At 38.3% G+C, this 24,097-nt stretch overlaps 1 protein-coding gene across 2 annotated transcripts in view; it reads left to right on the top strand.

Annotated features, from left to right (window-relative positions):
* BAZ1A (bromodomain adjacent to zinc finger domain 1A) overlaps window positions 1-22,069 on the top strand; it is a 65,577-nt gene extending 43,508 nt beyond the window's left edge. For both annotated transcript variants that reach the window (XM_054275879.1, XM_054275880.1), the window contains exons 18-27: window positions 1,360-1,968; window positions 4,563-4,726; window positions 4,909-5,063; window positions 7,562-7,710; window positions 14,950-15,197; window positions 15,290-15,513; window positions 16,796-17,265; window positions 18,309-18,451; window positions 20,467-20,554; window positions 21,086-22,069. In XM_054275879.1, the coding sequence (XP_054131854.1) occupies window positions 1,360-1,968; window positions 4,563-4,726; window positions 4,909-5,063; window positions 7,562-7,710; window positions 14,950-15,197; window positions 15,290-15,513; window positions 16,796-17,265; window positions 18,309-18,451; window positions 20,467-20,554; window positions 21,086-21,276 (2,441 nt within the window). In that variant the 3' untranslated portion in view covers window positions 21,277-22,069. The remainder of the gene's footprint in view (window positions 1-1,359; window positions 1,969-4,562; window positions 4,727-4,908; window positions 5,064-7,561; window positions 7,711-14,949; window positions 15,198-15,289; window positions 15,514-16,795; window positions 17,266-18,308; window positions 18,452-20,466; window positions 20,555-21,085) is intronic.
* The last annotated feature ends 2,028 nt before the right edge of the window (window positions 22,070-24,097 follow it).

Raw genomic sequence — 24,097 nt, 5'->3', positions numbered from 1 at the left:
CTTGTTTTCCATACATGGATTCCTCTGTTGTCTAAAAAATGTTATGGTGTTGCCATTACAAGTACTTGCCCTCATAGAGAGAGTTGTAGGAGTTTCATCTAATAGGAAGTGGTATGGGTTTGATATTTTTAATTTTTTTTTAGTAAAATGCAAAACCAGCTGATATTTCAGAAGAAGATGTTAGATCATGCAATTAGGTATAGTTTTCCTTTGTTAATGAAGCAGCATGCCTCCTATACAAGAATAAAACCAGACTTATGCCTAGATTTAATTTCCTCAGCAGTGTGCTAGTAGGAACTGGAGTGCAGTAAATGGTGCTGCCTGCTGTTCCTAACTAAACATAGATGGCACCACAGGAGGAAGAATGGTTGATGGCTTTGGGCTGCTAGATCATCTTTTTCTTTCTGCTGGGAAGGCTTCATGCTGGTGTCTGTGCCAGTGAAAGTCCTGGATGATTGTGGTCTTAAGTTGCAAACTTGTACAGTTCCTAACAGTACCTGGGAATTCAGAGTCATTCAATAATACAGATTTACATGTTTGTTAGAGCTTTGCCATGAAAAAGCAATGAGATCTTAAAACAGAATTTCAGGTTTCTCAAATACCCATGTGTGAAACATTGTGACTGGATGACAAACTAGTGTTATTATTTCATTCATGCAGCTAGGGAACTGAAGGTCACACTGGAAACATGCAGAACTTGATTGTTGACTGCACCTTTCAGGTTGCATGCATCAATTATGAGACATACTGGTCTAGATGACAACCAGGACTTTAATACTTTGGTGTAAACGAAAGATGTGAACTGAAATGTTTTCAGCTGGTACAAATTGAGTGGGGAAAATAATAGTAAATACTTGATCACTTTAATTTTTAAATGTGAGATACCTGAGTTTGCCATAGAAGCTGCTATGTAGGGATTGTGGTCTTTCTTCAGACCTTTGGTGGTTTAAGATCATCATTTTGAGTATAGTAAATAAAGTCTGGATCATAGTTTGTATTCAGTACTGAAATTTCTAGAATTCTACTTTATATAAGATGTTTCTATTATACATTTTTGCATTTTTAAAATTTTGGTTCTTTTTGTATGATATTGAAGATGACAGTGTCAGTAAGGGAGACTTAGTCTAGTTTCTGCAAAGTGAGGGTGTATTTAAAGTGGTTACCTGTTCAAGGGAATGGGGGTTAATCACTTGAGTTTTTCTTTAATAAAGCCAGTATTGTCTCTTGACTGAGCTGATGGTCTTTGACAGTGTAAGTTTGGATAACCAAAAAAGAACAGAACTAAAACCTGCCCTTTACTTGAGTTTTTGGTTTAAAAAATATGTAAATTAATTGCTATCATACTTCTTTTGACTTTAGGAAGGAGAGGGCAAAATGGATTTAAAGAGTTTACAAGACAAGAAGAGACCACTTGTGAAAAGAGCGAACCTCTTACTGCTGAAGATGAAGAAGCTTTAAAACAGGAACAACAAAAGAAAGAGAAGGAACTGTTAGAAAAGATTCAGAATGCAACAGCCTGCACAAATATCACCCCGTTGGGTCGTGACCGCCTGTACCGACGTTACTGGATTTTCCCTTCTGTTCCTGGATTGTTTGTCGAGGAGGACTATTCTGGTCTCACAGAAGACATGTTGTTGCCTCGAACCTCTTCCTTTCAGAATAGTGGACAGTCTTGCACAAATGAACCTCAGGTATTCAGTAAAACTGGAGAGTCTTTGAAATCCTCTGAATCTACCTCCAATGTTGACCAAGATTCACGTACCAGTGTTGTCGTAGAGGTGCCAAGGCCAGTATACAAACCAAACCGTTGGTGCTTTTACAGTTCTCGGGAACAACTGGACCAACTCCTCGAGGCTCTCAATTCCCGAGGACATAGGGAGAGTGCCTTAAAAGAAACTCTTTTACAAGAGAAAAGTAGAATATATGAACAACTAAGCAGTTTTCCTGTGGAGAAATTCCATATTCCAGGTAAATGAAAGGCTCTTGCTCTTAATTTGATTCTATGGATTAAACTTCTATATAAGATTATAGAAACATTGGTTTTAATTTAACTGTAATTTCTAAGATCTAAGAATTCTCCTTAAGCTTTTTTTTCACTCAATGGAAGACAAGTTTGGTTTTTTCCCTGCCTTCCATTTCTTTTTTCTTCCTGCTTGACAGACCTTTGTGGTATTTTCTGGTGTTTCATGCTAAAAAAAAACCCAATAATTTTTCTGTGATCTTACTGCTCAGTAAACCGGGATTGGCTTTTAAACAGACAACTTTAGGAAGTAATTTTAGCTTTGGAAAAAGATTAACTGAGGAATAGAAGTTAATACATGCTAAAAAGCCTTGTAGCTGGGTTGGTTGTTAGATGGATTTACATCAGTGCAGTGGCATTTTGTGATATTATTCTTTCCTGAGTTTTGTTTCCCTTTTCTTCCTTTGGCAGACACTCAGTGCAGAAGGAAGCAGCAGGATAGCAGATGTTTTTATAGCTTTTTAAACACAGAAGTGTACTGAACACCATCCTAGACCTAGGGTTTGGGGCTTTTTCTCCTAGCCAAGTATTTTGGCATTTATTGGCAAGGCATTGGCTCCAATCACTGATAAAATTCTGCACATACAGACTTACAGCTGGCTTGTTTATAGCGTGTTGGTGGGTAGACAGTGTTACCAAAGTGAGACTCCCTAGGGTGATGTTTAAGAAATTGCATTTTATTTTTAATTATGACAAATTACCTTGAGGATTTGGGGTTATCTGTATTGGGGCAAGGGAATATTATTCACAGCAGACACAAATCCTGTTTTCCTGGAGTGGGTATGCTAGGACACACTGTGAGCACATCAGATACTGCTAAATTTATGACTGATCTACCATCTCTTTCGGTGGAAACTAGCACAGGACAGAGTTTTTGCATAGTCATTAAGCTTTTTTTTGAGGCCATTTTTCTATATTGGATTCTTTTTTGTGCAAAAATCTCTATCATCTTCTGATATGTTTGAGTTTGTATGTGTGGTTCCCTATTTTCTTGATCGCTGCACCTTTATTTGTATTTTGTGTGTTGCTTTCTGCTCTGAAGCAACTTGATGACCATAGTCACAGATTTTTCTTCTGTTTTAATTAAGTTAGAACTGTTGAATAATATTGATTTTCGTTTTAAAAAAAGAGAGGCAGCTTTGAACTTCACTTTGTTAGAGATCAAGAAAATTCAAATGCCAGCAGTCCAATACCGATGGTGCCACACCACTGTGTGATAAGCAGGGATAAACAGCCTCGTGTAGCTGTACTGGGTTGGGAGCTTTTCTGCTGTGGACTCCAGATGCTGCCCCATTGCCTTCACTCAAATGACTTGTAGGACAAGAGGGATTCTCCTGCAGTGTGGGCTGCTCTTCTGCCTTTTCAAGTTCCTGCTCAAAAGAGCATGGAAATAAAATTGGTATATGCTATTACTTGATTTTATTCCAGTATCCACTAAATGCTCCTTGTCAATTATTTGAAAAGCAGTTGCTGCTTTTCTACTTCTGCTCAAGAAAAAATATTATATTTTATTTCTGCTTTTAAACCAAAAAGGACTTTTCCCACACCCAGGCAGTAGAGTTGCTAGTCTACATTTTGAGAGTATTTGCATGATTGCTTTCAGTTTCAGGGAATTCTTTTAGCAATTGAGAGTGCCTTAGAAATTCATCCTGTGCTTTCTTAGCAGCTGCTTTATTTATATTATTTATTAAATACCTCTTAAATTGTTGCATGTACCTTCTTATCACTGCACTCAAAGGTTTTAAGGTAAATCCTGTGAACAAAAATGTTCACCACCTATGCAGACTTGCAAGCATTAATTTAGGATTTGGGCAGACTTTCTGCTCTTTCCTGTGGCTTTTGAGTTTTTGCATGAACTTTGAGTTCTCTTGGGAGTAGGTTTTTACTTGAAAGCCCATCATCATCAGCTCTCACCTTGTTTTCATAAATTAGCATGTTGTCTTGCTCCTTTTTCCCTGCCTTTAATTAGAGGACACAGTCAGTCTTGTCTGTGCCTGCATCATCTTATCTTTTTGTTTTGTTCTAAGGTTAGGTTTTTGAGAGATTTTATCTTGTCTTGTTCTGTTAGGTTTTATGTTTTTCAATTGCACATGCTTATTTTAAGTGTTTCTATTATAAAGATACATGCAGGAAGGACAGTTGAAGAGTTCTCTTGTAAAGTAAGAGCAATCAAATAACAGAAATGTGACTTTATTCTCTTTCTTTTTGTTCTCCTCCTAAAGTAAGGTTGATGTTACTTATCTACTACTTTTGAAAGAATTTTAAGACAAAAGAACTACTTTTAAATTAGCAAAGGTTTCTCTCATGAGTTGTTCTGAGTGGATGCCAATCATCTATTGGCCATCTCTTGGTCATCATTACCCTGCCTGGCTGAATCAGATTCCTTAGCTGGCACAGATGTTGGTGTTGGCACCTAGTTACAAGAAGGGAATTTTGAACCCATGCGTTCAGCTTGTTCTGTCTTGTACTATTGTTCCCTCTCCCAACAGCTGCTTTAAAGGAACAAGGTCTGCTAACACCAAATTACTTGCTGTTCTTGCAGAAAAACCTCAAAGTGATGTCAGACCTCCTGTAGGAAGGGGAAGGATGCAGAATGTCCATGATGGATCTCACCCATCTGCAGAGAAGCAACTTGAACTGAGACTTAGGGACTTTCTTTTGGACATTGAAGACAGGATCTATCAAGGAACATTGGGGGCCATTAAGGTATTTGTAAATGGTAGAATGTGGGAACTTCATGGTGCCATCAAGTCTGTAACTTAAATGAGAACTCTTGCATGCAATGGTTTTAGTGAAAGCATAATTAAATTAAATGCAGATTGTAATGGGTACTAAAAGCTTGTGTCCTTTGATTCTTTAGAAACCTCAAATTTGTATATTTGCTTCAGGTTACAGACAGACAGGCTTGGAGAGCAGCCCTAGAACATGGGCGATATGAGTTTCTGAATGATGAAAATAAAGAAAATGGCATTATTAAAACTGTGAATGAAGAATCTGAAGAAATGGAAACTGATGATCATGATAAGTTTATTGTGAAAGACAGGTAAGAGCTATAGTTTAAATAATGGTTCTTCTCTCTGAGTTTTATCGCAGTGCTCTGGCTTTGTTTGGCTGGGGACTTTTTCACCTTCAAGTTATTGTTACCCTCAAATTCTTCCACATGGTGATTTTTAAAACTGTGGATCTTAAAATGCAGGATTTTACTTTGGCTTATAGTCTGTAAATGATGCTGTTCTATTACCATGTAAGACTAAGGCACCAATTTTTACATCTTTCAGTATTCAGATATTACACTGCTCAAAGTAAACATTAATTATCAAAGAAGGAACATGTGGATTCATTTTGAAGTAATTTTAAATGCAGGGAAAAAATTACACTGGCAATTGATGATGTGTTTCCCAGAAGAACCTACCCCCCCAAAAAAAACCTAAACCAAAAAAACCTCACACAAACAAAAAACCTCCAATAAGACACAAAACCAAAACCCACCAAACAAAACAACAAAATCAAACCACTTCAATTTCTGAGAAGAGTATAGGGGTATTGAAAAGGAAAAATGGTAATAGTAACAAATCTCTGGTTGAACTGGCTGTTCACTTACCTGTGAGTCATGGTAAAGACCACTGGGGCAGCAGGCCATGGTCTGGATTAACTTTAAGCTTAGCAGCAAAATGGAGATGTGATCTTACAACTTTGGGAATGATAATACTTCTGTGGAGCAAGCTGCAACATAATGAAAGGGAGGAAACCTCAAATCCTACAGTGTTGTAGCTGTAAAGTGTTTTGTGGTGTTTAGTTTTTAAACATTTGAGACAGATGTGGCTCTCTGATAGCAGTTCTTGTTGTAAATCCAACTTGAGAAATCACAGAAATGGTGAAGATTTCCAAATTTTTAATTCTCCAAAGTTGCATACTTGTCAAAAATAAATGTCTACCTTAATATAGTTAATGCATATGAAATGTTATCTCTTGATAGGATGTGAATATTGAAATACATCAGGAAAAAAGATTCATTTGAGACAGTCATTGTACTAACATATTGTTTGACTTACATATTTTGTGAGGCATTTCTGCTGTTAGACTTCTATAAAAGCTGTATTTCTGAGTGGACTAATGAATGCTGTGTTAGATGTTAGGAATTTGAAGTTCTTCAGGTATTTTTCTCATTTTATTTCAGTTCTCATTCATCACTCTGAATTAGAATTTTCCTGTTAGACTGTCCTTTGAGTCAGAGTTCTCTAGTTCCATGCAAAATGGATGGGATCATCCTTTATATTAATTATGCAATATACAGACATTTAGTTCCTGAAAACCACAATATAGAAGTATTCCACTGTTTTAACTAAGAAGCTGAAATTTATCTGTTTCCACTTAATGTTGGGTACTTGTTCCATTGCCAACTCTTAATTCAACTGCAGAACTCTGTAGCTTAATTTTTTTTCCATTTGATACTGACTCCATCATAGTTTCTGCATAAAGTCTACTCTAATACAGTCTTGCATATTAAATCAGTGTATGGGATTCTGAAATCATGTGACAGATTGCTTTTGATGTGGGGCTTTTTATCCACCTCAGAGCAAGTGACATCTCATTAAGACCTTGGAGTTTGACTAGTGAAATGTAAATAACTCTGCAGCTTTCTTTCTGTTTGCTTTCAGGCTCTCAAAATGTGTGTGACTGCAAAATATAATGAACAGCTTTTAAGTGTGAAAAAAGAACAGGGACAACCAAAAGCATTGCTTATTCACGAGAATAAGGCTGAATCCAGACAGTTTTAATTAGTTAATTTTTTATAAACCCCAAGTAGAAATGGAATTTTACTTTCAGTAGTGTGAGGTGCTCTCCTACGCATTATTTAATGTTTGTGGTTCAGAAAGATTAGCTACATTTTGAAATGATTACTTAGTGTTTTGGTCCTGTTTTGTTGGAAAACTGCCTCTTTGGTGGTCTGCTTGTTTGTTTGTGGGGTTTCTGTGGTTGGTTTCAGGGGTTTTTGGGGTTGTTTTTTATTGTTTGGGAGGTTATAAAAGTTAGTATTTTATAAAGATCCTCCAAGCATGAGGACATACAAGTTAACAATTCTTGATTTACATTTAAAATTACTTTGGTTTTATTTTTTATTTTCTTTTCAAAAATCTTTTGAATTGTAGGGATCTATGTAATTGAACTTCTGCAGGTGGATGTGTTCTAAAAGACTACATTTTGCCACTGGAAGTGTCTTCACTGAAGAATTGTTGGGACTACATTCTTCACAGAAATCTATCATAAACTAGCTGATGGATGTCACATCAGATTTTCTGGAAATCTTAATTGTTTGGAAATTTGTCATCCATATTTCTTACAATTTATCATTATTTATCTGTTACCTAAAGATGAATTGTCTAGATCAGCCAGGCTAGCTGAGCAAACATAAGCATTAGGATAGCTCATCACACTGTGTACTATCTGTTCATGTCAGTAGCTTCTGTCGATAGATTTGCAAGAATCTCTGGTATTAGCTTCAGAGACTTTAAAAGATAATTTAATACATTTCTCTTTTAGACTTGTTGGGTTAAAAACCGAAGCTCCAAGTGCTGCATCAACAAGCACAAGTACTCCTCAGCCAGTCAGTAATGTGGTCCACTACTTGGCATCTGCACTGCTTCAGATAGAACAAGGAATTGAACGCAGGTTCCTCAAAGCGCCTCTTGGTAAGTCTCAGAATTGAAACTCTGTCTCTAGTCTTGTGTGAGATTTTGTAACTAACAAACCAAACACATCCACCCCAGCACTGCAGTAATACCCCTGACCCCAAACCCACTTGCTTGTTTTGTAAGACTGGATGCTTTAGAAGGACATCTTGGGGAAAAGAACAAAAAGTTAACACACCCACATATATATTGATATATATATAAAATGTATTAATTAACAAGCAAATTCTTAAATTCATGCTTATTGAACATAGATTTTTTTTTTCCAGTGACCTTGTTTATGTGGTGCTACAGTTACACTGATGCATTGGCAGACAAATTGTACCCTTAGGCAGAAATGATCAAGCTTTCTGGGGGAACACTATAGTTCAGAATTACTGTTGAGGCCAGTATATCATGCAGCTCTTCTGTTTTGTTTTGTTTGCTTCTTTTTATACTGTTTCAATGAAAGCAATATAGACCTAGTTTACCTGGATCACCCTGTTCAGCAATAACAGAATACTTACAGTAAAGTGTAGGAAATACTTAGATTGCAAACATTAAGATTCCCTGGTTTTGTGTTTGTGCTGTAAAACTTGAAAATAAAAAGTTGCAAGAAAAATTTAAACCAAAGCAGGATTGCAGCTTGACTTTGACACGTATTTCTTACTTGGCTTCCTCTGATGAGGCTCCAGAGGTGAGAGAGAGGATCCAAAGTGCATGAAGTCAGTTTGTTTGCCCGTGATCCCTCAGGTCTGGATTCCTTAGGATCCTTTTGCAATTCAGAAGTGGACTTTGATCTTAGAGAAATATGTAAAGGTAGTTCCTGCTTCCCAAGGTGGCTGTCTTGGTCAGACTTTTGTCTTGATGGCACACTGGGGATGTGCTGTGCTCTGTGCTTGCTGACCTGCTTTACCTTTCAATTCTGGTTTGCCAGTGCAGCACATTCCAGAGCAGCAACTGCTACACTCTGGTAGACTGATACTCTTCTGAAAGTCACTGTGTATAAAATCCTTCTGCTCTGGCAGACTCTGCTGTAGTAGTTGAAAACAAAAGTGCAGGTTTTGGTGTTATAACACAAAATGATTTCAGGTCAACTGTGCAACCCTGTTGCACAGTTGACCTGAAATTTTTTCTGCATCTTGGCTGCTCCTGTATGGAGCCTGCTGTCTGGGTATCAGTTGCCACTGAAGATGGCTTTGAGCTAGATTTGTGCCAGAGACTGACTCATGGGCATGGGTTCCCTTCCACAAGCTTTAGATATCAGTGTGATGACCTCTAGAAGAGGGAAGTGCAGCAAATGATTGAGATGCAAGGGGAGAGCACAGGAATAGTTGAAACCGCAGCTGTTTAAAAGCTTTACTTGGCTGAGTGTTTGGTCAACTCAAATATGTCTGCACTTTCCAAGCCAGGCATGATACAGCTTATTTCCTGCTATATGACTAGATTGCAACCTGTGCAACAGTTAATTGACAGTGTCTCTAGCATTTGTCCTACTTTTCATGTACAAGTTGTAAATACATTGTGCATTATATGCCTCCATTTCCATACAAGGTCTGTGAGTATTTTGCTGACAGCCCCTTGCTGACAGTTGTAAGTTTACTATTCTCCAAGGGGAAAAATGTGGTTATTAGCAGGCTGTGGCCATTGATCGTGCATCCTGAGTTAGAGGAAAAAGACTAAAAGAAGAAAAATGCCCCAGAAGTATTGGAGAGAAAGTTTTTTAGCAGTCTTCTGTCTTCTTTTTGGTGGTTTCAACTCTGCCATAATCTTATGTTGGTTCATGTTTTTGCCTTACCTTTGGAATGATGGTGGGTTGGCTTTTTTTTAACTTGGAAATCCTGTTCTCATAGGTGTTTTATACTGAGTGGCAAAGGGAGTATATAAGGAAAGCAAATAGATGTGTTTTGCATGTCTTAAATCTCTGATGTTTGTTTACTGTAATGTGCCCGTGCATCTCTTCTGCTGTGAAAAATGCTACTGCTCTAAAATGACAGTAATGTATAGAATAACCTACATTGCTGAGGAGCAGGAAAGATCCCAGGTGTCCTCTGGCCTGGCTTGCTGCCCTGATCATTAAGTGACAGTGTCAGGTTCCCTCTTGCTTTTTGGTGCCAAATGTCTCATGTTTTCAGTTGTGTAATGGGCTGCTTTTAACAGGAGGTGAATCTGAATGAAGGCAAGATTGTAGATGTACGACAGACATAGAAAAGTTCTCTACTCAGCTTGACAAGGAGATGTTTGTAGTGCTTTTAATGACAAGTGGAACACTTGTTTTTCAGGACTGCTCTGTGCTCAGAGCTGTGATGCATTTTTTCCCCGACCCCTCTAAAGTGTGACCAACAGTTTTGTGATGATAGAAATTAACTCAAAGTTTGTAACCACTGGGGTTTAGTTTGAGGAGTTTTTAGTTTTGTTTTACTGTTCTTATATAGATTCTGTGTCTCTGCACTCATTTGTTTTGGGTTTTTTTCCTAACAGGAGGAATTTTTTTTTTAATAGTTGTTCCAATTATTGAAGGGACCTCCCCCCCCCCCCCCCCCGAACAAAATGCCTTGCATATCTGTTTCTCATGTTAAATCTGATAATTGGCTAATTGAGTTACCATTGAAGTAAAAATATTGGAAGTCGAGCAAGTGCTTGGGAGTTCTGTTTTTGTAGCAGTACAGGGGGAACACTTGCAGTAAAAAGAGTGCCCTTGCATTTCTGCTTTAAACCACACTGAAAATGCTCTTTGTCATTATTTCAGTTCTTGCTTTCACTGCAAAGTTTATTTGCCCTCTCTATCCCTCCCTTTACTTTGCTCTGTTCCTATTAGGGAATGGAGCTATACTTAACAATTTTTAGTTTTCATTTATGGCTGCTAGTCCTAAAGCCAGCACGCTGAAATTCCCTGCAGTCACTGGCAGGTTTATGCTGGTGGCCTCCAGGGTGCAGAGCAGACAAAGGGACCCAGCACAGCAATAAAAGGACCAGCTGCTCCTCTCAGCTCCGTTTTTGTTTGAGGCTCTATCAGGCTGCCAAGAGCCTTGCTGGTGATTCTGATAGGTTTAGAGTTGAGGTGCATACCAAATGTTCAAGTGGAAGAGCAAGAAAAGACTGACAGAGAAGATAGCGATGTGAAAAGAGATCTGGAAACCCCAGAAATGGCCCCCTCAGCCTCACAGAGCTGCTAGATGCCCACTAATCTTCTGTTGTCTGGTGATGAAATGTCACATGATTTAAATTGTATGCATTTCTTAATTATGAACTGTCTTTTTAAAATCTTTTCATTAAATATTACTATGAAAATTTGGTTTTTCTTCCTTCAGTGCAGCCCAAGGTAATGTTACAGGAGACTTATGGAAAGGAGGGAGTGCAGTTGCAGTACATTGTTTTCTTGCAAAATTTTCAGAGTTAAGATGTAAAAAAGCCTTTTTCTTTTTTGAATAGTTGTTTGAAGGAAGCTCTGAAGTCCTGCTTCTCAGAAAAAAAATTGTTTGAGAAGGAAGAAATACAAGCGGTTTTTATTATGAATTTTGCTTCTTTTTTGATATAAATTTACTCTTCCTTGCATTTCAAAATACTTCGCAGTGCAGTAATAGGTCTCATCATTCCTTTTACAGAGATGTGAAAGTTGAGGTATAAAATGATGAAGTGATTTGGTTGCCCTGGAGTTCAGTGAGGCATCCACAAAAAAGTCTGCCTTCTGCACTAGTTCAGGACTTCAGTCATTTAAGCATCCTTCAGATTTCCATGCAAAAGGTTGGATTCTAATTCATGGGAGCACCTTTGAGACTGATGGAGGGAACCATTTGCCTGCTTTGTAACTTGTGCCGTGCACTTCTTGCATGACAAAAAAAACCCAAACCAACTTTTTTGTTCCTTTTTGCTTGTCTTTATTCAGTTCCTTTCTTTTTAGATTTTATCTTTGTTTCCTGTACTCCCATAGCTGTTTCCTTTCCTATTTATAATTGTCCTCATAATAGCATCAGACATCTTCCAACAGTATCCTGGATATGATAGGTATATACACATACTTTTTTCTTATGCTTCCATTACTTCCCTGCAGAGTTTCATGAGCAGAGGCAGCAAAGGTGGAAATGGGCTTTTTTTATGATACAGAATTTTTGTTTGCTCTTCAGAGAAGACAGTCAAAGGTGCTTTGTAATTGGAGTAGATGAGGTTGACCATGGCTCTTCCTTCCTGAGAGGTTAATTTGATCATTTTAATACTCCAGAACACACCTGCACAAAACCATCCAAAATACATTGTTTCAAGTGGACAGATGAACTAATTCTCTTGGTCCTTGAGAACTGTGCCCATAACCTGGCTACATTTTTTGAGCTGTGAGGAGGTTTGTGGTACCACAGACCAAACAAATTGTTTGCTGAGAAAAACCTGTGGTCAGTATCTGCTCCTGTGGCCATTTGCACCAGAGTTGGACAGAAAGGTAAGGCAGGGTAGGATTCAGAGCTTTTAGTTCAAGCATTCTGTTTGTAGTGGGAGTCAGATTAAACACTGGGATGTGCAATTCCTCCATGCACAGCATTCCCCTACCCTTCACTGTCTGCACATATTGAGAACCACTGTTCACTGTTCAAGTCATGTTTTTAGACTACACATTTATGGAATATAAAAATTAATTAAAAAATAATCTGCCATGCTTCAAAAAGGTATTTGAAATAACTCTATGAATTTAATGTTAGGTAATGCAGAAGATGATGAAAGGCACCACTGGGGGTATAAAAGGAGGAAGAGAGTGAAAGACAAGACTAGTCAGAGAGATGGTAAATTTTAAATGTTACTTGTATTGCTAAGAATTAGAAAGCACTGAATATTTTATCAAGTTTTCTTTTTTCGTTGGTTTTTGCTTAATTAATTTTGTAGCCAGTTCCTTACATTGAAGGTATTGAAGCCAAAGGTTTAAGCATGAAACAAATACAGCTCAAATATTTAAAACTAAGAAAAAGGTTTCTGCAACCAGAAATAAAGAACTGTATTTTTTTTTTCACTTTGGGACCAAAATCTGCCTCTTCACATAATCCTGGGATTTTTTCCCCCTTTCTTTTAATGTCCCCATTTTTTTCTAAAACTTCACACCATTGTGCAACTCCATATCCTTTCTAGAAAAACTAAAATGGAAAACCCTTCCCTGAACTCAATTAGCTATTGATAGATGAGTGCATAGATCTGTCAAATGACTTCATTTGCATTGTAGCAAGGCTTGGAGGACTTAGCTGACAGAAGGGTATCCCACTGCGCAGTGTAGAGCTGCTCAGACACAAAGAAAGAGGCCATTTCTCCCTCTGAGTTAACAATATAAATGAGAAAGATGATGGATGGAAGAAAAAAGTGTTATTCTTATTTTACAAATTGGGATCTGAAACAGTGAGTGTTGTTTGGCTTGCTTGTTTCAGCAGCAGGACATGCTGAAGCAGGTTGTGGTCAGGAATTTTCATCTCTACTTGCTCTGCAAATTCACAGTTGCAATATATTTGTTGTGCTGTGTGATGAGCTATATTGGTAAGCCAATCCAGGCTGAAAATAACCTCCAAATAAAAGTAATAATGCTCAAGCTGTCATTGTTAGCCAAAGAAATGCTTGCCAGACTTATATATATGCCTAAGATAAAGTGTCTTTAAGAGTAAGAGTTATAGTACAAATCTGATTTAAGCAATTTTAACTTTCTTACTGAATTAAAAAAAATACAGGGAGATATACTACAGTACTGTGAAAAGGACCTTGTCCACTGTCTTCAGAAGACTGAATTTAACACAGCAAGCCTAAGGCCTAAGTAATAGGAAATGTTAGGAAATACAGGTTTGCAGTTCAGGAGTGGCTGTATTTTATTTATGAAGCTGTGTTGCCTGTTTATCCTCTGCCTTCTCCCATCACTTCTCTTGTGCTGCTTGCTGCTAATGCAAATGTATGCAAGATTAGACAAATCCTGGCAGCCAGTTGATGAGAAGGCAGAAGGGCTTTGCCAGGAGAGCAATTAGTCTCATTTTTGTTCTTTCATTTTATTTGTTATTAGATATTTTCTCTTCCTAGTCCTGGGAATAAATCATTTGGCAGCCAGGTGCATCACAGGCCATTCATGTGCCCGCTGTCAGTATTCCAGCAGGCAGGGCGGCATTATGTACTGGAGTGCATCATTAATCAACTGAGATCACACAGTAGTAGCTGGACTATCACTTTTAGAAAGGAAGTCTGCAGACATCTCCATAACCACAAGCGCTGTGGTATGGTCTCTTCCTGTCCTCAAACCCTCTTACTTTAAAATGCAAGAAATAACTTTCGGCTTCAATAAAGAAATCAGCTTTCTGCTCAGGAGCAGCAGTGCAGGCTATCATTCATACCTTCTATTTTCTCTCAGGTTCTCAAACAGCCTATTTGCTTCTCTAGTTCCCAGCTGCCCACTCCCATTCAGTACTGTCCCCCTCATTACTCAGTGTGTGTCTTTGTGTAGCTGCTTTCATGGCCTGGATTGCAAACCAAAACTATTTGAAAATACCATCTAATTTCTCACCCTTGTTCCCTCCCGCGTTTATTTTTAACTTAATTAGAGACTCAGGTGTTACTTGGTTTGACACTTGATGTGTACCACGGGTCCCTCCTGTGTGTTACATTGCTTAAAAGGTATTAAGGAAACAGTTACATTTCATCCAGGTCAGTCATCCAACCTGGTCAGCCACACAGGGATGCAGGTGCTTGTGAAGGCAGAGTGCAGGGCAGGAATGAAGGCAGTGAGGCATGGGCAGAGGGCTGAAAGGCTCTCTGGTAGACTGTACTGGAGCAAGTGTGGGTGAAAAGTGCCCTTCAAGCTGTTCTTTGCCTGTGAAGTTTCAGGTACTTTCTTTAAACATTTTGGGATTTCCAGATGTAAATACAAAGGAAGGTAAATTGGATATGTGATCCTTTTTTCATGATCTTAAGTTATGTTTTATACTTTATAAATTGAATCAAATTAGGTTTCCGGGTTTAGATCTGAGTTTACTGTCTTATTAATGACCTATGTATGTGCAAGTTCTAAGCTTAATAGGTATTGAAGAGTAAAATATTAAAGCTCCGGCACCTTAGAAACTATGTAGAAAATACTTCAGTACTGAAGAGATAAGACAAAGGTTGAATTATTATTTCGGTTTGCTGCTTGCTGTCTGTTTGAAAGAGTATTACCTCTGACTCTAGAATAACCTGGATCTTTGAAAAAGAAGTTTGATAATTCTGTGGGGGTTTGTCATTTTTCTTATTTTTTTAAATCCCCTTCTCCAATGGAAGATGCCAGTGATGGTGGACGGTCCTACAAAACAGTTCTGGATCGCTGGAGAGAGTCACTTCTTTCTTCTACCAGCTTGTCCCAAGTCTTCCTTCACCTGTCGACGTTGGACCGCAGCGTCATCTGGTCCAAGTCCATCCTCAATGCTCGCTGCAAGGTGTGCCGGAAGAAAGGCGACGCGGAAAGCATGGTGCTGTGCGATGGCTGCGACCGAGGCTATCACACCTACTGCATCAGGCCCAAGCTGAAGGTACCTTGGGAGAAAGGACTGCTTCCTTCTCACACACAGCTTGAATAGTTCTTATAATGCTAATGCTTTTTCATTTCCCCTTCTGTTCCTAGGTCATTCCTGAAGGAGATTGGTTTTGCCCAGAGTGCCGACCAAAACAGCGCTCTAGACGCCTCTCCTCCAGACAGAGACCTTCTGTGGAAAGTGATGAGGAGACTGCTGAGCAACTAGAAGGGGAAGAAGAGGCAAACTATGATGAGATGGGACAAAGTGACGAGGAGCATTATGAAGAAGAGCAAGATGAGGAGGATGAATCGCAAGAGGAGGAAGAGATAAGGTAAACAGACTTGTTAAAATTTCGCCTTGATCGTTATTTGGAGTAGTTGTTCACATAAGCATGTATCTTGAAACTCTAGTTTAAAAAAAATGTTTATTTCTAGAAAAATGGCAGCTTGTTGCAAATTTGGCTCTTACCAAAATATTTAATACTGAATACAAAAGCTAGGGCCTCTGGACTTGGGTTCATTTTCAGGATAAAAATTCCAGCTTTGAATGTATGGGTGAGAGAAGGCCATCAGAGCTTCAGTTCTGTACAGCTGATGTGTGAATGTGAAGTGGAAAGAGTTTCAAACAGTAAAGGTTTTCTGGAGAAAATCTAGAGTTATTTTTGTCCACTTTTGAATTTTGGAGGACTAGATGCTTACACTATTAGAACATTAGAGAAAACAATCCGTTGAAGGCCACTTGGACATCACAGGACATTGGGAATCCCTGAGGACTAATGCAGTAGCTGTTCAAAAAGGCCAACAAACAAACCAAACCACCCTTACCCCCTGAAAAAGCCCCCCAAAACCATAACAACACCAAAACAAACAAAACCCAAACAAACAACCCAAGAAAATATCTTTGAAAAACAGCCAACCAAAAAACGCTATACAATCAACTAAATAATACAAAGTGGTAATTTCAATAAAAATTTTATTTGATGCACATGTCAGCAACATAAAAATTGAAGGAAATTTTTCTGATCTCAGAGTATTTTTCGTCTCTTTTTTGTACAGTCTTTTGAATTGACTAAAGCAAGCAGCTCTGACAGTTGAGATTCAGTAGTTGGAGAGAATTGGCCTGTCCTTGGGAAATGAATTTATTTCTGGGATCTTGTCTCTTCCGTGTACAGGAAGGGCAGTCTTAAATATTAGTTACAAAACCTGACCAGAGCCTAACTCTTATAAGTAGCATTTTACAACTGTGCTTTATTTATCTGGCTGATAATGATGTTCAGAAATCTTAGTAGTTAACACTTGCTGTGAGAAATAAGGTATTTAAAGAAATAGATAGCTGGTGCTCCAGTTAATGTATTCTTATTGCATAAGCTGCAAAGGTGATCAGAATTCTGAAAATTTCTTTAAGGTATGTACTCCACATAATATTTCACTAAGAGACCCCAGAGGAGTATTTAAGATAATGGTAATTTTGGGTGACTGACTGCATCAAGTTGTAAGCCAGCTGCTTACCAGTTCAACCTTGAATGGCTGGGTTTTTTAAATGCTGAATTAGAAAACAGGGAAGAGAGACGAATGGAATTTTGGAATAAATAAACATAACTGTTCACTTTGTAGCCCATCAAAACAAGGAAGATCTCAGGTCAAGTTTCCATTAAAAATGAGAGCAGCCAAGCTCAACAATCCATTCTCAAGTCAGAACAGCCAGCGTCAGGCAAGATACGCTTCTCGGAGCCAGCCAATTGAATCTTCATCAAAAATGACCAGAAGGGGTTTAAGAAACATAAAATCAGCCTCCTCAGCAGTGACTAAGCCCACTTTAAGGCTCCATAGCCGGACCACTCGTCAGAGCCAAAGTTCATTGCCAGCAGATGTTTTTGTGGAGCTGCTCGGTCCTCGAAGAAGACGAAGAGGGCGGAAGAGCGCCGGGAGCTCACTGGGAAGCAGCTCCTCCAACTCACTCAGGTTCCGAGTTGTGGATACTGCAGAGCCCGCCGAGCGCCTCAGGAAACTGCCAGTTGCTGCTTCAAAGCTTTCCCTTCCTGTTGCTGAACCCAAGAGAAGAGGCAGAAAACGACAATCTACAGGTTAGAGAAATGTGTTTACCACAGCAAAATCCACATTCTGTTCCTTGATAAAATAATTGTGTGGTAGAGCATGGAGATCATGAGTAGTGGTTGAAGGCAGTTTTGCCACTTCCAATGAGACAGTTTTTCTTTCACACTGACAGAACCTTAAAATTGTCAGCCATCTGAGATTTATTGTATCCATATTTGAAATTTCATATTTGCACACAATATGCTCTATACTAAGTGGATTGAAAGTTTGGAAGTGCCTTAACCCACACAAATGGAAATGTTTACTTGTAGCTTTTATTATTTTATTTTACTAAAGAATTAAACAGTGAAGAGCACAGATAGAGGGAACATAGTGAAATTGGGAATATACACACAGAACAAGAAACTGCTTCCAGAAGAAAAATGTAGTCTGCCTGGTATAGGGCTAACAGTGTCTGTGCTTGTTAAGGTAATACTTTGATGGTAAGGAAATACTTGGAAAGGTACAATAACTTTTAAAAACAAAAAGGACCCAGTGTGAGACTGAAGAGTGTAAAAGAGTTTGCACTCCAGTGTAGCAGCCTTGTATTCTTCACCATTTCTGTCTGTCACTATTCAGAATGTCTGAGCTTTTCCTTTAACTACCCTGCTGACTACTGTTGAAAGCAGATATAACCAATCTGAATAGAGGTTTTTGTGAAAGTAAAAGTTAGAAGCAGGCAGCTTATTCTTGTTTTTCTCTAACAGGGCTTTTCTTCAAGTGTTTAACAAATTGTTTTAATATTGAAATCAGTGAAAAAAATCACGTCCAAAATTAATGCAATGGAGGAGGCACCCAGCTAAGGCCTGGTACTTGGCATTCTGTATGACAAGAGAGACATTTTGGTAGTAAATGACAAGACTGGAGTATAGTTACTACTGTAGCTCACAAACTACATGCCTTGTGCTTTTAAACTACAGTTTTAGTACCCCAAAATAATGGTGTTTCAGCTTTTTATTAATTTAAAAAAATATTTTATTTGTCAGGCTTTTAATCTTTATCTGGGGGGATGTTGGGTTGGTTTTCTTTCCAGAATCATCTCCTCCAGTATTGAGCAGGAGAAGTTCAGGACGTCAGGGCGGAGTCCATGAACTCTCAGCTTTTGAGCAGCTGATAGTGGAGCTGGTGCGGCACGATGACAGCTGGCCTTTCATGAAACTGGTTTCCAAAATCCAGGTAACTGACACAACTCTACAGGCAGCAGGAATGGCTGAGAGCCCTGCTTGCTGCTGGCGAACCAGGGGAATTTACAGCATGGTGCAAACAGCAGGATAGAGCCAAGCAGTGGGATTCAGGAGAACTCTTGCATTTCAGCTCAGATATTTGGTGTCAGAAATAACTTCCACGATTGATGTAGTATTGGCAAAATTTTACATAAACTTTTCACTGGGCATTTTAAAATGTGAAATGCTTTGGTTTTAAAAAACCCAACCAAATAAGTAGAGCACAGGACTGCTAAAGGTAAGCTTGTGATTATTAATTAATTAGTTGAATTAATGTTTCATTTATGCACAGACATTCTGAGACGAGACCTGTGATAAATAATAAGATAGAAACCAACTTCATGCTGATCTTAATTATAATGCAGTAAAAAGATGATTCTGTAGCTTCATTCTTAATTTCCCTCTTGTTCAAATTTCAAAATACTGGATGATAATGTGGATACCCAAAGTAAGTGCTGCTCTAGAGGTTTTTATTACAATAAAACTTGCCAAAGCTGCTTTCTACAGGCTGCACTGGCTTGTCCACTGTAAGGCACTGCTGGCCCTATCTGACCCTGCCAAAGTGCCTGTCCTTTCCAAGCAACTCTGCACAGGCATTCTTGGGGATCTAGAGTTTGGTGTTTAAGGCTTTGCTAAAATTAGCAATGATAGCTGTTTAATAAAGACCTGAAATGCTGAATTCAGAGTCTCAAATAGTTGGAAGGCTAATCTGTCTGGACAAAGAGAATGATGTACAAATGTGAATGAACAAAGTAAGCGTAGAGGAGGAGAGGAATATTGAATGAAATGGAGAATAGTGACTGGCTAATAATAGAGTATTGGAATTATGTTGGGAAGGGCAAGAATCTGGTGAATGCAAAGAAAGATGGAGAATTCAGCTTAGTTTTGGTGCTGAAACTAAACTGCTAGAATTCAGTGCATTCTGGTTTGCCTGAATCAATCACTAAGGGATAGTCTCTATATAGTTGAAAGGAGAAATCCATACCTGACCCAGATTTTCTTCATCATGATGAATATTTTGGTTTAAACTTTTAGCTGCCTTTAAGACAATGTAAAGGATACATTGAATGGTCAGTGCACAGCAAGCTAGAAAGAGAAAAATACTTTTCTTTTTAGTAATTACACAAACAGCACTCCTAAAGGAAAAGGAATGAAAAATATGTCAGTTTAATTCTGTTTCTTTACTGATTCTTCCTTTAGGTTTGTTTGCAGGTTGCACTTGATCTAGAGTAAAATTGCAGGCCATAACCAAAACCTAGTTTTTAAAATATCCAGGATAGTGCATGTGGGTATCTTTCTTTGGAGGAGAGAAAGGCATGTTTGGATCAGATACCTTTTTCTTTTGCTTCCCCCACCCCACTTTGTGAGACAGGCACCCTAGGCTTGGTGCTTACTGGAATTCAAAACTGGATCCAAATGATCAGTACACTTAAGGGTTAGGCAGTCCTTTTCCTCCCCTTGATCCCATAGTACTTTGTAGAGTCTCCTGCTTGCTGCTCTTACACAAGTGAATGGAATCTCTGCATTTTAAATGAATAGTGGTGGAGTCAAAATGATTATTACTCATGATTAAAGAGCTTTTAACATTGTAATATATTGCAGGAAAAATAAAAAATTTAAAATATTGCAAATAATTTTTGTACTTGACAGATGGGAATAGCTGGAACAGCACAATGCTTATCTGCTCATGCAATTTTCTTATAGTTGTTCACAGGACATTTAGGAGTAGATTTATTTATTAAATTGCTGGCTAATGTTTGTTGTAATCTGCTACTTGAATGATAGAAAAAAAAAAGCAGTGCCTGAAAACTAGTATTCAGTTCAGGGAATGAAGGTAGTTGTTTATTTAAAAGCAAAACATAAATGCCTTTTGCTGTTACATTATTTGTTTTAATGTTTTACATAGACAGAATTTAAGCTTCCCTTTGTTTGTCCATTAATCTTTTTGTTTGGATTTTTTTTTTTTAGGTACCAGACTACTATGATATAATCAAAAAACCTATTGCCTTAAATATAATCCGTGAAAAAGTGAATAAATGTGAATATAAGTTAGCATGTAAGTATTGTTTATTGAAAGGGGTATATTGTACCATCTTCTCTCACTTTAAATCCTTGTCCTAAAATAGAACTGTGTTGGATGATTAGAAAGCTGAAATTGTGTTTGCTTTGGGGTTTTGTGGTGTTTTGGGTTTTTTAAAAGAGCAATTACTAATATTTTTTTAAAATAAAATCTGTTGAACATAGTTCCTTTCCTACTAACATACATGATGCATAGATGAGAAATGGGCAGCTATGAAACTTCTGGTAGTTCTTAAGCCTTTAATATCAAAGAGTGACACTGATGGAATAATTAGAAAAGGTACTGTTGTTCTTGTTTCTGATTTGTATTTCCTGTATTGATAATCAGAGAAACTGAAGAATGTTGACATGGAACAGCACCGATACAAGGATAGAAACTCGATACACGTAAAGACATTTTTGTGTTGCGGCTCTGCATAGGATCACTGTACTGATTTATTGGTGTCAAACTGTTTGTCAGACTGCTGATGACTTGAAACGTGCTAATTTTATTTATTTTATGCCCTAGCTGAATTCATTGAAGATATTGAGCTGATGTTTTCGAACTGCTTTGAATACAACCCTCGTAACACAAGTGAAGCAAAAGCTGGAACTAGACTTCAGGCTTTCTTCCACATTCAGGCTCAAAAGCTTGGACTTCCCATCACATCTGGTAACGTGGACCACAGCGCTCCCGCAGCGAAGAAGTCTCGAATCTAACCTCTGCCTTCCAAAGGAGTTCTTGAGGGAATTTATTACATTCATTAAAATGGATTGTTAAATTACCCAGTCGTCATGTCTATTTAAAGCAATAACAACTGTTTAACCACCTTGAAGTGTGGCCTGCACTATATTCTCAATATAATATTAAGCACTCAGGAGAATGTAGGAAAGATTACCTTTGCTACAGTTTTATTCAGTGTCTAATAATTTTGATAGATGTACTGGATACAGTACTGGTTTACAGAGGTTTTGTACATTTTTAATACATTCATGTGTCCAGATATCTTCCAGAAGTACTTTGTTTTTTCCTGCACAAAATAACGTTGTTTCATCCTCTAGATTTTGTAGGAGCTGTGGTATTGAGGGCTTTATCAACTCAGAGAAAATCTTCTGCTGTAGCACAGTTGAAGAAACTGTGTGTGTTGTTAAAACTTGTTTGAGCATATCTTCTCAACACTAATGAGTACAACTGCATATCTTTTCAAGTACTGTACCAGTGCTGGCTGGAGGTATTCAGTCTGAGTTTATTAAGTAGATATTTATTTAGCATTCAAAGTAATTTGTGAATTTGTTTTGTATTTATAAAATTTGTACTTGGGGCAAAAAAAAAAGTCCCATAACTTTTTAAATTTTGGAGGGTGGGGTTTTGTTTGTTTGTTTGTTTTTTCCCCTCTGACTTGATGATCAATCAATAAATACCTTCTTGTGTCCCTGGCAGTTATTCTAGCAATGAGTAAATTTGCAGGACTGTACTCTTAAATTTCTACATTCAACTTTGGAAGTGTACAAATAAAATGACACATTTTTTCAAAGTATGTTGAGCTTGGACTTCCTCTTGAGTTGTACTGCTGCACCACCTTTCCAATAATTTCTGAGGACAGTGTGCTGGAGGCAACACAGCAGAATGTGGTTCCAGTATGAGTACCCAGCCAGCACTCTGGGCAGCTGCAGCCACTGTGGTTCCTGGTCTCAGAGGGATGTCCATCAGTTTGTCTGGAGTAATGTGAGTAGTGTAAGTTGTATGGATCTTTAATTTGCATCTCTACTGTGTAAAACCTCACAGATTTGTTCAGTTGATCAGCAGCTTCTTTAAAGTATCCTTAGTATGCTTGATAGTTTTATTTTCAATATTTATTAATGTAAATTTATTAAGCTCAGTTTGAGTTAATAGGTTTAAATCAGTCCTGTCCTCTTGGAGATATGCCATAATCTGAGAAAAAACTATAGAGTGCAAGTCTGGGGATAGGAAGCGGCTGTAGGAAAAACGAACATGAGGCTTGCTGCTGCAGTAGCATCTTTCCCCTGTGTTCATGCAGCTTGTGTTAAAGGGTTTTTAAAATTATTTAAAAATTTAAATAATTCTAAAAATTATTTTAAAATAATTTTTAAAAATTATAAGAATGAGAAGGGGGAGGGATGTTGTTCAGAAATGTCTGCTAATACTTCTGAGTTTCTGTGAAAGCTTTCCACAGAAAGCTGTCAGTTCAGAGCTGACATCTCTGCCTAGATTTAAGACACATTTTTTGTTCCCACGAAAGAAATGCTCCCAGTAAAGAATGCTAAATTCTGCAAGGAATATGAGCAAGCAGAAGACTTGGTTGCAGGGTGTAAGCTGTACTTGATACCCCTGCATCTGTCCAGTCCTGAGAGGCTGTCAAAGTCCTGACTAGTAGGTTGCACAACAGTTGTGTTCATTCTTGTTCACATGAATAATCCCCATTGACTTGAGTGTGAATACTTTTTGAGGAGGGGCACAGTGAGCTGAGTAAGTCTATGTGTGGCAGATGTAAGTTAAATAATTTCTGTTCCAAACCTACTCCCAGCTGTTCATTCCTATCACTCTTTTTCCAGGGTTATTTCCTTCAGTAGCATCCCCTTAACAATGCAGCTATAATTTTGGGTTTGGATAGAGCAAGTGGGAATAGTCCAACCCAAATCTCTGCTTGACAGTGGTGTTTGTAGCTTGTGCTCGGCAAAGTTACTCATTTCCCTTTAAGTCTGCAAGCCTGAGGCCTCACTTACATACACTGAAGGTGAGATACAGGAGGTGCTATTCTGCTTTGAACAGCTGTGCTTAAAATACTCCTGTCTGCCATATGTGCAGTTTAGCTCTGACTGTCCTTGGCTTTAGTGGTAATTGTGAGGCATGAACCAAGTCCTCAGAGCAGACTGCCTGATCTGGTACTTTCTTTGTTGCTTTTTCAGACTTCAGTGATGCTTTTTCTTAGCTGTGTCAGGATATCTTTTTTATGGCCTTTCGGAAAAGGGAAGTTACTTCTATCTCCCTCCTTGTCTTAGGGGCTGAAATATTCATGCTCCTCATCCATCTTTTCTCCCTGAAAGTGTGTTACCATGATCAGCCATCCCACCTGATGTTACCATCAGAGTAAGATCTGTACAGTATCTGTCAGGGCTTCAGGCAAGTTTTTCACAAAGGTGTCAAAATGGAGAGGGTGAACAGCTTCGTTTTGGATTCAGACTGATGAGGCTGTACCAGACTCTTACAGAAAAGAGGCAGTAGGCTTAGTTGAGTGTAAGTGTAGCATCTAGTGTAGCATCTGTGCTCCAAGCATTTTAACAAGATGCAACAGTGAAAGTCTTGCCCTTCTTGGTAGCTTCCATAGATCTTAGCCCTGGCATGTATCCAGATACTGCAACACCAGCTGCTTTTCCTGCTGTGCAAATTCTGCCCCTTTCATTCATTTCAGAGCTGAGTAACTACCCTAGGCAATTTCTTCTGATGGTTTTTTTTTTTTTGTACATTACTCTTCAGTAGCCAAGGGACCAGTTGCTTTGGGCTCCCAACCCAAAGGATTCT

This window comes from Melozone crissalis, unplaced genomic scaffold, assembly GCF_028551555.1.
Source record: "Melozone crissalis strain CALT ecotype California unplaced genomic scaffold, PUWL_Pcris_2 ptg000018l_1, whole genome shotgun sequence".
NCBI lineage: Eukaryota > Metazoa > Chordata > Aves > Passeriformes > Passerellidae > Melozone > Melozone crissalis.
This window is presented reverse-complemented; position numbering and strand designations above follow the sequence as displayed.